At 46.5% G+C, this 15,305-nt stretch overlaps 1 protein-coding gene across 1 annotated transcript in view; it reads left to right on the forward strand.

The window, feature by feature from the left end:
- Window positions 1-15,305, forward strand: part of DNAH9 (dynein axonemal heavy chain 9) — a 186,292-nt gene that overhangs the window by 96,333 nt on the left and 74,654 nt on the right. The window contains exons 51-53 of the mRNA XM_056342836.1: window positions 2,853-2,972; window positions 13,027-13,215; window positions 14,532-14,767. Coding sequence (XP_056198811.1) covers window positions 2,853-2,972; window positions 13,027-13,215; window positions 14,532-14,767 — 545 coding nt within the window. The remainder of the gene's footprint in view (window positions 1-2,852; window positions 2,973-13,026; window positions 13,216-14,531; window positions 14,768-15,305) is intronic.

A 15,305-nucleotide genomic window follows, 5' to 3' on the forward strand; every position in this document is an offset into this window, starting at 1 on the left:
CCAAAGCTCCTTCTCTGCACTCATGTATTTTTCAGGGTGGGGTGGGAATCCAAAGATCTGGTAGATTATAGTATTTTCTCTCCCTGTTATTGCTGCTTTCTACATTTCATCTGTTCTTCTCCAGCCTTGCTTACACCTTAAGATGAAAGCCAATTACCAGTTCTTATTATTCCTATCTGTTTTTTCAAATGCAATTTGCTTCTACTCATGGTTCCTCAGAAAACTCGTTGTCTCAAACCAGTATGTTCCTGGTATGTTGCACAGGGGCAGGGAAGAGGAACGGGAGGCTGATTCAGAGTGCTGGTAGCATGGAGCTGGGCTGGGCTGGCTCCCTGTGCTCAGGCTCTGGTGATGGGCATGTTTTGCAGGATGATGACTGCTTTAGTAGGAGCCTAATAATTTGTCACGGCACAGCTCCCTGTCAGCATGTCTTGTGCATTATCCTTATTTAGATTTTTGCTACTTAAAAAAAAAGAAATTAAGAAAATTACTGAATAGAAGAAATTACTGTATAATTGGAACGCATTTCTACAGAGAGTAGCTTCTAGCTTTTCTCCTTTTCCTTCAGAAAATGATCTCTATGTTAAAGACACTGCTTTTCCCCCCACCTCCCTCCCTGGTCAACACTCGCTAGTAGCAAAGTGGGGACACCAGCGCAGTGGTCCCCACCAGCCTGTTCCTCAGCATCCCAGAACTCGCTGTTCTCCAGCTCCCTCCTGCTGCAGGCAGCCACTGCTTGTGCTCCAGACTCTGCCTTTTCTTAAGGTGCTTTGGATCTGGGATCCCTCTCTGTGAGTGAAGGACCCTCTGTGGCTGTGCTTTTGTACTAACACCACGGTTTGTGCAAAATCACCGTTAATACCCGAGGTGTGTGGGCAGCCGGACTGGCCTGGACTGAGCACTGAGAGAGGCAGCACAGCCCCTCCAGCCGAGCTCCTCCACCTGCTCGTCTCTTCTAGCAGCACATCTTCGTGTCAGAAATACATAACTCCCTTGATGCCTCCTAGGGATTATTATTCTTAAAGTGCTTACTACACTTTGTAACTAAAAATGTGAAAAATAAAGATCTCCAGAGCTCTCTGGTAGCCCCTTGCTGCTGCAGATGAAAGGAGGGCAGGGACAGCACCTGAAGCAGGGATGGATTTAGAGGTCTTTAGCCTCTAATTCTCCCATCTAAGATGTGAAATACAGTGCTGGGGAACCTTTATCGTCCCTTTATGCTGCTTGTTTCCAAAGCTTTTAATGCCTGAGCTTTTCTTTTGTCTTCTTCTTCTTTTTTTTTTTTTTTTTTTTTAAGAAGTGGGATTTTGTTAAAGAAAATGGCAATCTTTGGGGAGATTACTGGTACTCCACTGGCATGCACTTACAAAACTGATTGTTTTAGAAGAGTTTTCTCCTCTGCAGATGGATAATGATACATTGCTCAGCGTGGGGGTGGATGTGGAGGTATATCCTTGCTTATCAAGCTGGGATACCTTGGATAGCTTCAGTGATGTGATGCTGACTCATACTTGCTCACCACTGGGCACTGAGCTATCATAAACCCATTTTATTAATAAATGAGACTATTCTGACTGTCAAAACTAAGTACCTTTCCCTCTGCTTTGTCTGCCTGGGAAATAAGGGTGCTATGAATCTGGGGAGGGTAGATGTAGAAGCAAGATGTACAGTCACAGTTGCACACAGATATTTGTGTGTTACTGTAGAGTGTCTGGTGTGGTGCTGCAGGTGTGATCTGTGCTTCACAGATCAAAGATACCTGTTCATCAGAATCGTGCTTCTGTGGTGGGATTTGATGAGCGTATGTATGCACGTACATTCATATACACACAGGGATAGAAACTTTTTGTGTTATTAATTCCAAGGCAGGTCAAGGAGAGACTTCTTTGTATTTTACAGTATCCAGGAGAGCTGCAGATATCCCTAATACAATCCTTTTTCATTTTCAGGTTTGTTTCTAGTGTGTAGCTCAGTGTTAAAATGATTTACAAGCAGTTTAGCCTTAAGCAGTTTGCATTGGGTACAGATAAAATCAATTATTACTTCTCTTATCAGAAGTGAAATGCTCCAAGTGCCTGTGGGAGCTGTTGATTTGTTTTAGACCAGAGCGTGAAGAGCTCAGCCCAAGCAAAGGGCTCGCTCTTTTTTTTTTTTTTTTTTTTTTCCTCTCCAGGTGGTTTGGCCTCTTTCTGCCCCTTGTCAGCCCAGAAGCACTTTGCATGTCAGATGGTCCCACCGAGTGCTCGTTGGGCTCCTCTGCAGGGGTGTCCCGTGGCGCACACTCGGGTGGCTTCAGGAGCAAAACCCTTTCATTGACTTGTTTGTTACGTTCCCTTCTGGAAGCAGGGTGTGGGAGGTATGGCTTGGAGACGGTTCAAGCGTACCTCCAGCTGCTTGAGGAGCTCCTTGGGGATTTGAGCACAACTTGGTGAATCAGCAGAGTCTCAAGGACTGGACAGAGACCAAAGAGGCTGCAGCATCAAGAAATATAAAATTCTGTTTTCTTAGCTGCCCTCCTCATTGCTCAGCCATAGAACTGGTACTTGGCCATATGGACCCCCTTTCCCAGTTTAAATTCACACCAGGGCAGAGCCCCAAATAAATTTTGTGTGTTCTTTGCCTCTGCCCTGTGCTGAGGGTGTGAGTTACAAGCATATAAAATAGCGCAGCACTTTGCGCCTCCACACTGGCTCCTGACGCTGCAACATGGTGTAGGGGCTGCGCCCTGGCTGGCAGCCTGGGCAGTATGGGTTGTGGTGGAGCTTGGCCAGCCCTGCCTGCAGCGTGAATCGTCCCTCAATAAGGGTTTTCCTTAAAAGTGTGCTGGTATTTTCTCTTTTTTTCATGTGCAGCGCCTCAACGAGAACCTGGGAAAGCTCACAGCCAAGTTTGAGAAGGCCACTTCAGACAAACTCAAATGTCAGCAAGAAGCTGAAGCTACAGCGTGTACCATCGCTCTTGCAAATCGACTGGTGAGTGTCAGCAGATGCAGCCTGGGTGGCATGAATGGGAGGTATCAGGTGCTGCTGAGATGTGAACCATGTGCATGCAGTACGTTACATCCTCTCATTTTTTATTTTTTTTTTGAATACATTTCCTGCACTGCAGCAAGTTTCAGTAATAAAAATGATTTTGCACTGGCTGTTTGCATACATCAGGATAGGCACTGCTTGTATTTAAAGAGACTGGCTCTACTGTCTTCACAGGTCTCATCTCCTTTCTGTTACTTAAATGTGTGATGATGGGCCAAAACTATATGACTGAAAAATCATATTTGTAAAAACAAAGACAGGAATATGCTAGCAGCTTTGTAGGCTTTGAAATGACAAAAAGTTAATAGTGAAAAGCTCGAAAAAAGCAGAGTATGCCAGTGTTATCAGTCCTTCGGCAGGCACAGCAATCTGTTGTCTCTTCAAAATGTGCAGCCTCCTAGTCCTCTGCGGGGGCAGTGCCCCTGTCACTGCTGCACCCCTAAGGGACAGAGATGCTGGCCTCTTCGCTGGACCCCTGCTCGCATCCCATGCTGCAGTTGCCCTCAACGCTTTGCAGTTTGGCCCCTGTGCTGGCTGTTAGCTGGAGCAAACTGCTGCTTCCCCCAGGCAGGGGAACGGTCCAGTGCCTGAGCTGTGCCCCAGCTGGCGCTGGCTCTAGCACCTGGTTCTGCCACCTCAGGCTCCCCCCACACGCGAAGGCAGCGCTGACAGTTGTCTCGGTGGGTAACCCCGGTTTTTTTATGCTTTTGAAACATCTGGCTCGCTGTGCCCACAGGGAAGGCGCAGGTAGCGGTACGGGCTTCTCCGATACAGGCGTCGGCAGCGCACTCCCACCTGCTTCTGCCGAGCCCTTGGTGTGGAAGGTGCCCGTCCAGCTCCGGTTTGGGTGCAGGATGTGGGCACAGCTCAGCACGTGGCTCCTGCCTGAGACCTGGCACAACTCACTGGGACGCCCAGTCCCTTTCTTCCGGCCACACAGCCTGGCCTGGTAGCAGCACTGGAGGAAAGGCTGCTGTGCTACCTGTCCTCCCAGGGGCAGCCGGGACGTGTTCAAACCATGCTCTTTCCCAAGAGATTGTACCTGTGGCTCCAGGAGCGTGTCCTGCCCGGTCTGCAGCTATTCGGGGGTGGAGGCTGGTCTCAGTCTGTCTTGTTGAAGCTGCTTCTGCTGGTGGGGCTGTTGGCAGAATACAAAGGTATTTCTAGAAGTGGTGTTGGCTGCAGATTTCTCTACTTGTTTTACAGGCTCATGACTGTGTTGGGCTGTAGTTTGTATGTAAAGTATCTACCTGTACCTATCCCAGCGTAGTTAGAGGAGAGAGAGAGAGCCAGACGGTTATGCTTTTTGCTTGGGATATGGCGAGTTGTGCTCAGTTCTCCCTTGTTCTCCATTCCCTACTCTCAAACCTTCTTAGGTGACTTTCACCAAATTGCTTTAGCCTGGGTTTTCAGGGCTGTTTAGATTTCACGTGCGTTTGCATGGGCACGTGAAGAAGGCTGTGTTTAGTGGGATATCGGAGTGCTCCCAAGAACTGCACAGTTCACCTGCTGCATGCTTAGGTAGTGGGAAACTCTGAAAAAAACCTTTCATTTTTCATATTTAATCTCTGCGTGCCTCCTTTGGAAAACAGGAGTGCAGCACGGCTGCAGGACAGGTGGCTGCTCTGCAGGCAAATGCAGTCAGGACCATGATATGCTCAGATATAAGGGTCGGAGACAAGCAGCAGATAAGTCCCTTCTTATACTGATTTAGATCTCCTATGCAACCACCAAAGGAGTTTTATGCTTTCATGTTCTTCAGGTTAAATCTCACTGAATACTTCCAAAACCTTTAATTAAGACAGGAAAATAGTGTTTTCATTTGAAAGAGCCGTTTATGTTTCTGGGGAGATTTTTGCAGGATGAGTATTTCCCTGTGTCTTTCCATGGCCTAACAAAATCTTGTGTAACATGGGATGTGAAGGTAGGTTGTGGCTCTTGTAGGAGTCAGTAAAGACAAAATACAAGAAGAAAATATTTCATGAAAAAGAAACATAGAAATGATGGCTTCAATTCTTTTCATATAAATATGTGTGTGTAAGTGCATGCTTTACGCTGAATAGAGCTTAATTTTGCTTCGATTAGTACCATTGTAACAAACAGAACGTGATTTCTTCAAGGTGTCTGCTTAGCAGGTGAATTCTTGGGTTAAAAGGTGACTTTTCATTCAGGTAAAACTGATATTCTGATAAGGAAAAATTGTAGAATTTGGGAGGGTCTTGGCTCAGCTGCATTACCAAAACTGTTTTTGTAAAACAAAAGTAGCAAATACTTTAGTAAAATAAATTGTCCCTTGTGATATTTGTTCCTACCTGATTTTTTAAGATTACTAATTTCCTCTGAAAGAAAATATTTTGATTCTGAAATCAAGACAAGACACAGGAATCAAGTTTGAAAAAAACTTTCTTTGGTCACAGTTGCGGTTTTTGCACTGCTGCATGCGTTAGCTTGCGGTTCAATAGCACCGAGCTCGTGTCACGGGCGGTACGGTCTCAGCGAAGCAGCGGGAGTACGTTGGTTTTTAAGCATGTTCTTTACCTTGCTCGTTAACTGGGACTGCTCCTGGGCTCAGGGTCAGGACCTGCTTAAAAGCAGGACTTGTTCAGGTGCTTTGCTGGCGCTGGGCTGTCCCCTTCGCTGTCCGATATCTCGGGGTGGTTTTTGTTGTTAGGCGCAGTCTCGGTGATTCACTTTGTGTAGCAGTTTAGCTGCGTTGGCTTCAAAGCCTCCCTGTTTCTTGCCTCTTGAAATGTTTTGGATGCACTAGTGACAGCTTTGGAAAGAAACTTTTCCTGTCCAGGCTTTGGGACAACCACAGCAACAAACTTTGAAATCCTGAGACCGTTAAAATAGTGACGATGGGGTTATGGGCAAGCTGCTTTTCCCACTCTGCTCTCACTTGGTGTGTGAACGAGGGGCACCGTGCGCGGCTCTGCCCAGCCACCAGCGGGTGACACTGGCCACTCCAGTTATTTCTGTCTCTTACATATGCTTGAGAATGTTTTGGTGACCGGCTTTCAAGCCTCTCGTTGAATCAAACTGAAAATGGTAAAAGGAAAAAGGAGGATGTGTTATCGTGCAGCCTGGGTGGAGGGGGGTGGTTTGATTTTCTGGGCAGATAAAGGACTTTAAAGTAGAAAGCCTATACCTGAGTGAATACAGCTGTTACTTCTGTCAGCCTTTTGCTGAAGTAGATAAGCCATTTTCATTTAGACTGAATTTGGATGTCCGCTCAAGTACGGTGTATATTGCTGCTCCATGATTAGTCATGTCCTCCCGTGCTCATGCAGGTGATGTCCAGGGCGGCTGGAAAGCAGTTTTGCTTTGTGTTTGAAAGCGTGGAGAGCTTCCCCAGGCTGCCTCTGTCTATGTGCATAGATGAGACAGGCTAAACGTTATTTCCTCCATAGTCTGTCTGCTAATGTTGTTGTCTTCTGCCCACCGGCTGCTGCTAGGACACACTCTCCCCAGGCTGAAACACCTTTCCTTTCATCATTAGAGAAAAAGCAGGGCCAGGAGGAAGCAAATCTCTATTCCTGCATCTAGGACCACATAAAACTGAAGTACCATATGACTGGCACAGTCTTTGCAGTGGTGAGGAAGATGAGTGCTGGGCAATGCCCTGGATTCCTCTAGAAAAAAAGCAGCGTGTTTTTTATTGATCCCTAGCTGGTAAACATCATCTGCCGCACTGGGGCTGGGTAAATTTTTCAGCCTGATAGTCACAGGCGTTGATAAGAGATAAAAGGCTGAGAGCCTGGGGAAGCCAGTGTCAACCCTGGGCTTTTATAAAGCAAAGAAGGATAGAGTGGGACTGTTTGCATTCTGTTTTTTTCCTATGGCTTGCTGAGAGATGGATATACACATGTACACACAAACACACAAAACATGCTTGAGAGCGATATTGCACTGAACAATGTGTGCAGTCTAAAAAAAGAGTGCAACAGCAAACAAGGGGAGAAACCCAGATATCTGTCCCATTCAGTGTCTGCTGTGGCCACGTCTCCAAATGCAAAGATTTGGAAAAATATTTAAGTGTTGCTTGGAGCTCTCCTAATGCTGCACATAGGCTCTTAATCATCTTTCTGCTGCTTTCTCACTCCCAGCCCTCTTAACCCTGCCCAGTTTCTGTGCCAGAAAACCACTGGAAAAGGTGGAAAAACATAGCAGTCCCTTTAGTATTGCATGAGCCACCTGGAGAGTGCTTCCTGCAGGGACCCTGTGTGGTTGTTGTCTGGGGACTGGAGCGGGGGGGCTGTCCCCTTTGCTTCCCAGCCAGAGGCTTGGAGCTGTGGCGGGTTTGCTGGAAGGGTTTCACCTCTTGCTGCCACGCTGAGGGCTCCAACTTCCTACTAGCGTGGAACTTTCTGCAATGCAGCCAGAAACGTGTTGCACAGACAGCTGCAGGCTCCTGGGGTCAGTTAAGCCTCAGGACCTGAGGCAGTGTAAGCCACTGATGGGCAAAGGAGTCCGCGCTAAATCCAGAAACTCTCTCTTATATCATGTGGGAGGCGAGCACAGGCTGTTTGCTCAAACTCCCGCCTGGAACTGAAGTCCCTGAATGGACACCCCTTAGTCTCCTCTTTGGAGTTTTAATGGGGGAGAGCATGGCTCTTGCCAGCCTAGTTATGAGGAGAGAAAAATAACTCTGGCTTCTCATGCTGCTGATGCCACAGCATGTGCCGATGCTCCGTTACCAGGGGTCTCTGTTTGCTGTGGGTCATATGGAAAACAGTGGAAATCATTAGGATCAGGGATGATTTAAAAGTCTGGGCAAGGCCAAGGTTACTTCTACTGGTGGAAATTATTAGAGTTCAATGCAACTTTTAGGGAGAGGAGGAGAGAAGCACTCTGTCCCTGTGCAGTTGGCGTGCTCTGCCTGCGGCTGGGGTATGAGCTGCAGCATTTGTATTGTGGTTTAGCAGACAATCCATTCGCTTAGAGGAGTTCCTATTTAGAGGTGAAATCTTATCATACCTTCCATAAGACGGAGAGAAATGCTGGAGGAGCAAGGACGCTGCATCCCAGGCCATGTTGGTTACACCTCCTGCCCACCCCGTGGCCTGGGAACAACGTGACTGAGACTCCGTTGGGTTCCTTGAAGCTCCCACCAGGCATCAGAGCTGAGGGAGCAGCGAGCACAGGCAGCTGCTAACACAGACAGAAGCAAGTCATGTCAGTGCCAGCTCCACTAGCTGTTTTTAAAGGCCTGGTTAGAAAGCACACAGCTTGCTAGTACTGCTGTCAAAATTGGATCACTTTTACAGTGTATGCAAGGAACTACTTGCATCCTAACTTACTTCTGTGCAATGCACACCATCTCCTGTGTCATCTCTGGCTTTGATCTAGGAATAGATCTTGACAGCCCTTACTGATGTGCAATTTATTTGACATCCAAGATCTGTCACCCATGTGGCTGTGGGTAGAAATAAGTTCCCAGACTTTGAAATTAACACATTTGAGGTTGTATGATGAATACACCTAACTGAGCACAGATAGCATTGCTTGGGTGGAAAAAATGAACTGAGGGGATGAAGGGAAGCCAAACTTTTACAGTGCCTTTGGATGACTTAAGAAAGATGCTCCAGGATACAAGAGACAGGGACAAGGGAATATCTAGGGATTTGTGCACCAGAAAAAGGAGGCTGGCTGATGGGTGGTATTTGGGAGTGGATATGTGCTAATGTGGCAGATGAAATTTAGTGATGACAAATGCAAAATAATGCATACAGGGAAAACTAACTGTAATCATGCGTTTACGTTGATAGGTCCTAATTGCACTATTACCATGCACAGAAGAGCTCTTGGAGTTGTTACAGAGAGTTTTCAGAAACAGCAGCGTGGTACTTGACTGGAGGAAGAAAGGCGAATTGAATATTAGTAATTGTTAGGAAAAAATCAGGAAACGGAAGTTAAACAGTCATTGTATCAGATCTGTTGGTGCCTATGTCTCACGTGCTGAACACAGTCAGGTTACCCCATCTCAGAATGCTGTAGGTGACCTAGAAATGCTACAACAAAGTATTTAACGGCTTCCATATGTGAAGAGAGGCAATAGATTAGAACTCTTCATTTTGGAAGAGAGACCGTGTAGGAGGGGTGGGTGTGACAGAAGCCTATAAAATCATGAATGGTATGCAGAAGGTGAATAGGGAATGATTGTTCACCATCCCTCATTATCAAAGCGGTAAAGGTAATCAAATGAGATGGCTTTTAGTTTGCTACTTGCTAAATAAAAAGAATTCCAATGACTTCTGGGATCTGAGGTGGGACCTGGGATTTCTTTAAGGTACTAAAACTGGCGGTAACGTGTGACCCAAGCAAAGGAGAAATAAAGACCTCTAAGATCTAAATGGATAAAAAAAAAATAACCTCAAGAAATTAATTAGGAGTATGTAGACATTCTACAAGTATTAGAAAAATCAGAGCAATAAAGATGACTTGGTCTTAGAGGCTACGAGAGCAGTGAGAATTGACCCCAAGGAGGCTGGAGGGAAGATTTCAAGGTACTTCATCTGTAAAGACTACAAAGGAAAGGTGGAGGAATTGGACATCTGTGCACTGTTACTGGAGTTGAGATTAAGGATCATTTATGATTACGATCCTTACAAGTAACTGGTAACTTAAAAGCAGTGTTTTGCTTTTTTTTCAACAAGTAGGATTGCATAAGAACAGATATGGGGGCTGGGACGTGGGTCTGTCCAGCTTCAGCTGCACTCCAGCAAATGCCCGGAACAGAGGAGGAACAGGGCAGGTATTCCACATGCTGTGCCTGATCCTTGATATTTCCCAGCTGTCAGATGGCTCCGCTTGAATGTATGTGGGTATACATAAGGCAGACCTATAAGACTGAGAACATAAAAATGGGGATTCCCACAGATAAAGAGGAGCATGACTGTAATTGAAATAACTGGATGGTCTGGATAGGGGAACCACAGGAACAGGATGAAATTCAGTAATGCAAGAAGCAGGTACTATGGATTTATAGCAGATTGTCTCTAAAGCAGGAGCACATCACCAGCAACCGGTGAGGATTGTTTGAATCTATATATTCAGGCTTTGTCCTACGTGTTGTGTGGCCTTAAGAAAGGCAGATGTGGTCCCAGTCATACCAAAAGCAGGCTTTCTAGTGAGGCGAAGGGAAAATCAGCACAGGCCGAGATCAGCAAAAGGCACTAGGGAGACCTCTGCAGCTTTGTCAGTAGGGTGGTGGTTGATGTTCATGAAGGAGTCACTCAGCTGGAGTGGTTTGGGGACAGATCTGAGGTTGACCAGGGCAAAGAAAACCTGCAGCCTCTGTTTCTGCTCCTGGAAGGAGCCAGGCTGCCCAGGAGGCAGTTTTCACTGGTTCAAAGGGGCAGATTTATCAAGGCAGAAAGGTCATCAGAGCTGTTTTTGCAGGTGTCTATTAGTTCTTGCGTTCATCAGAATGGTCTGGATTAGATGGTGTGTCAGAGTTTCCCAGCAATACAATTAAAGAACAGATAGAGACTGTCTGTAAGGAACTGTAAATTCCTGGGTGGTGCAGGTATGAAATGCCAAGTAGATAAATGTAAAGCAATGCGTACTGGCAAAATTAGTTTTTACTTTACATGCCCTGTAAGTGATGCTGAGCTAGTTATTATCATTCAGGAATGAACTGATGGGGTTGAGTTCTGTGAGTATGTGAGCTCTGTGCTCCCAGAGGCAAAGAAAAACCTCAACAAACCCAAGCTGGAATTGAATGTTAGGGTTTGTTAGGAAAAGAAGAGAGAAGAAAACCATAGAAAAATCACAATCTTACTATATAAATACATGCTAAATAAATCTCGAATGTGCAGCTGTACCTCCGCCCCCTCTGCCGTACCTCAAAGGAAATAGTGGAATGGGAAATGGTGCAAAGAAAGTAACAACAAAAAGAAAGCGGATAATAAAGATTACATCATGCGGTAAGGATAAAGATTGCAAGGACAATCAAAAGGCTTCTTCTGTGTGAGGAATTATTGAGTAGGCTAAAGCTCTTCAACCTCCAAAGGAGACAGCAGATGAGGTATTAAGGGCTTGAAATCATGAGTGGTATGGAGAAGGTGACGTGAGCACGATTGTTTGCTGGTTTTCCACTGTGCAAACAGGTTTTAGCAATTGAAAAGTTCAGGCAGTGCATCAGAGGCTGTAATTTTTTTACAGAAGGCCTGCAGGTGCCCAAGGGTGGGTTTGCTATCCACGACAGCTTAGTCCCAGGAAGGAAAAAATCATCAGTGGCTCTTAAGCACAAAGACACAAGCTCTGTTTCAGAAGGTCCTTAAACCTCCAGTTGTGGGAGGCTGGGGGATGATGTCAGGAACTGTCACCAGGTGCTTGTTTGTCCTGGCCTCCCAAGTCACCTGTCGAGGCTGCTGCCAGCAGCCCAGGGGCCAGGGGCCAGCTCGGGTCTGGCCTGCAAGGCTGGTCCTGGTGCTGGGGCTGTGTGGTTGAGGGAAGGATATCAGCTCCTGGGCTTAGCCAAGCAGAGCCCGTTCCCTGTGACGTACTGGCTGTTTCCAAAAGCATCTGGAGGCACACGGGGGAGAAAGGAGAGCTGTTTGTGTGAGAACCCATGGCACAAACCGGCCAGAAGTAAATTTGTGCTGGAAATGAGAAGGTGATTCCTAACCCTCAGAAGGCAGCAAAAGTCTGCTAGAAATAGGACTTGGCCAAGCTGGAATGCATGATGGTGGAATTCAGTGAGGATCTGAAGGTGGTACCTGCGTTCTGCATATCTGTTTAAGGTGGCAAAGTAACACAGTTTAGGGGAACGAGTTATTTAAGGTGTTCATAAGGCTTCTCACAGGGGTTGGTGTTAGAGCTGGTCCTATCTAACATTTAACAGTGGCCTGGAAGAAAGACACAGTGTCGTGTTAGTCACGTTTGCAGCACCCCTTCTTTGAAGAGGTTTGTGAAAGTGAAGGATATAGAGGAATTTTTAAGGAAAATGAGGAATACGAGAAATAACCCCAAGGTCTTGTGGACTGTATACTGAAGAAGAAAGCTAGAAAGGGCTGGCTGGCCCTGGTACCAGGGGTCTGGGAGCCGGGGGGATCTGTACGTTAGGTAGATGTTTCCAGAGCACCTTGACAACAGGAGAGATTATGAATTTGACTGTGAAGTTTGGCATTCTCGATCTCAAATCCATGAGTCCAATTTAAAACTGTTTTGGGTTTTTCTGGCTTGTGAACCTTGAAGAATGCATTCCATTGATATTTCCAAGGGGTGTTTCTCAGTTAAAGCAAGCTGAAGCTTTTTTCTTTAAAAAAAGAAAAAGCCGCGGGTGGGGGGTGGGGTGGGTGGGAAGTGTCTGGGTATCTTTTATAATCACAGGAGGGAGCGAGGGACCAGTGGTACCCTGAAAAGTACCAATGTTCAGAGAAGTTGTCTGTGCACGTAGAGATACCTTCTTTCACAAGGAGATGCTGTACCCTCTTCAAAGCTGGTAAGCCTCTAGTTGGACTGTTTGTGCATTGGCAGCTCATGAAAGATGTCTTTAGGAAGTGTTTTCTGCACAGAGCCTTAAGCAAAAGAAAAATGTAGACCCAAGGGAGTTGTGATCAAAACCCCATCTACCTGGGGTAATAAATTGTGTGGAACAGCTGAAGGTTGTGGCTGTTGGAGAGGAGTGCTCTGTGTGAGAGAGGCTGTAAGGAGCTGTGATCTGTGGCATTAAAGCAATTAACAGCTGATGGGCTGCCTCAGACATCCTTATGCAGATATCTTTATGTGAATTCCTGCTGGGGAAGTGATGGATCCTGCCTTCATGATTTTAGAGGAGTTGTGGAGCAGACAGCTGAGATTTGACTGCAGGGCCAGTCTTTCACTGAATGGGGCAGTGGGCGTAGCAGAGCAGCCTTTGAATGTTTCCCATCCCCAGGCTTTAAACTTTAGCAAATGGCAATTGATGTCAAGAACATGGGTACCGCCAGGTCCTGAGGTATCATTTAAAGAACCACCCTAATTATTGATTTGACTTGGGAAATTGTAGGTTGGCGGGCTCGCCTCTGAGAACGTGAGATGGGCTGAAGCTGTGAAAGACTTCAAGCAGCAGCAGAGCACCTTGTGTGGAGATGTCTTGCTGATCACTGCCTTCATCTCCTACCTGGGCTACTTCACAAAGAAATACCGTCAAGACCTCCTGGATGGAATGTGGAAGCCGTACTTGCACCAGCTAAAAGTAAGCCCCGATTTCTCTGAAAAGCTGCTGTTACTGAAAATAACGTGGCTGTAAATTCTGATGCCCACAAATGAGGGGTATCCCTGTGTTCCCACTGAGATGGATTGAGGAGAAGGACATAGTCCTACTCGAGTTACTCCTCTCTGGGGAAGGCGTTGTGATGTCCGTGCTCCGTGCTAGGGACCTGCTTCTTCCATCTACAGAGGAAAACCCTCGATGCAGCAACCCAAACGTGGAGCCTGGTGCCGATGCTGTGCTGTTATAACCAGGCACAGGGATGGCTTAAGAAGGAGAGAGAGACCATGGAGAAGGAATTGTTTGGAGCCGGCAGAGCTCACTGCCAGCCCTGTAGTAGGCTTGGAAAAACTCCAGATGGTTCCTCATGCTGAACACAAGCTCTGTTCATGCTGGCCAGGCCTCTCAGCTGGTTTTACCCATGTCTTGCTGTTTGGACCAGATGGAGACCATCATGCTTCAAACTTGTTTAATATTTCACTGATTTTTAACAGGTCCTCTCATGCATCAGTAAATGCAAGTGCTCAGTCTCCTGCAGGATTGAGCTTGTGCACATCAGTACAGTAACTGGATATGTTACAAATCCTGGTGAAACACCAAGAAGCTTTTAAATACACTCACAACGGAGCAGTGATGCCCAGGTCAAAAAGCTGAGAAAACCAGCAAGTTTCTTAGGATGAGAGAGGAAAAATTTCATTCTGCATTTCTTAATGCTTAGCCAAAAATTTATTTAAAGAAGGGAATATTGTTCCGAAAATGACCTGACTGTTGTTAGACATTTCAAGGAAGTGTCTGTATTTCTAATGGAGAATCGAAAGCCCATTCTGCTCAGGTATCTGGCACAGTTAACTTTCTGGTTGTCACACCCAGAAATGGCCTCCCATGTCAGAGAAGTGTTTCTGGAACGGCTAATGCTGTTTTGCAACACACCAGCAGGCTTACGAGGGTGTTAATTACATTCTTCCAAGCTGTTGTCTCAGTGAGCTTGTACAGGGCAGCGTGTGATCTGAGCCTGCTCGGCTGGGCTGTGGCCCTTCGGGGTGCTTAGTGCATTGCAGGCAAGAATTTTTGGGTTGCTTGCGTAATTTGTGTTCATTCACAACAGGATTGGGAAACACTTAAAACCAGATCAAAACTATCGTGTAGAATGGGAAGCCACTGATAAATAAGACTTAGCAGTTTTTAATTAAGCTAACTTTCCTTTCTTCAAGTATTTTCCTTGCTCATCTCTGGAATACGTTGCAAGTCACACTCGCTGCTTTTTATCGACACATTAGGAAGGATTTCTCCTTTCTTCCCAGGTGCCAATCCCCATAACTTCATCCCTCGATCCTCTGACCATGCTGACAGATGATGCTGATGTCGCGGCTTGGCAGAACGAGGGCCTGCCAGCTGATCGGATGTCCACTGAAAATGCCACCATCCTCACCAACTGTGAGCGCTGGCCCCTCATGGTGGACCCCCAGCTGCAGGGTATCAAATGGATCAAAACAAAGCATGGTGAAGACCTCAGAGTGATCCGGATTGGGCAGAAGGGGTAAACATCAACCTTATCACGTAATAATACCTTTTAAGGGTTGTCTGCCTGTGGTATTTGGTGAACAGCGTACATTTAACTGCAGCCATCTGAGCCAATTATATTGAGGAAAACCCTCAAATGTATTTGTGCATCAGCTGCTTATTCATTAGCAAAATGATAGGGACTTCTCATTAAATAGAGGGTCTGTTTAGTGCTTGGCTCCGTTACCATAGAAACTCCTCTGAAACTGAGAAAGGAGAGAGCTGTGTGCTGGAGGCTGAGCATCCTCCATCAAGCTCGTCTTCTGTGTCATGTCCTGACTTGGTTTCACCCAGGAGGGCGAGTAGGGCTTCCCACGCCTTGGAAGAAGAGAAGGGGCCTGGGTGTGGAAGGTGAAGCTGCCATGAGGGTCACTATACCCTGCAGACCAGGTGGGCGAACTCCGCTGCCATGCGGGCACCAGCATGGAGGCTCTCATTGCAGCACCTCGGCATCGATCTGGCCAAATCTTTTGTGGGAAGGCTTTGCCACTCCTGGCTCTCATCTCTCTGGTCAG

Source organism: Falco biarmicus, chromosome 1 (assembly GCF_023638135.1).
Source record: "Falco biarmicus isolate bFalBia1 chromosome 1, bFalBia1.pri, whole genome shotgun sequence".
NCBI classification, from domain to species: Eukaryota; Metazoa; Chordata; class Aves; order Falconiformes; family Falconidae; genus Falco; species Falco biarmicus.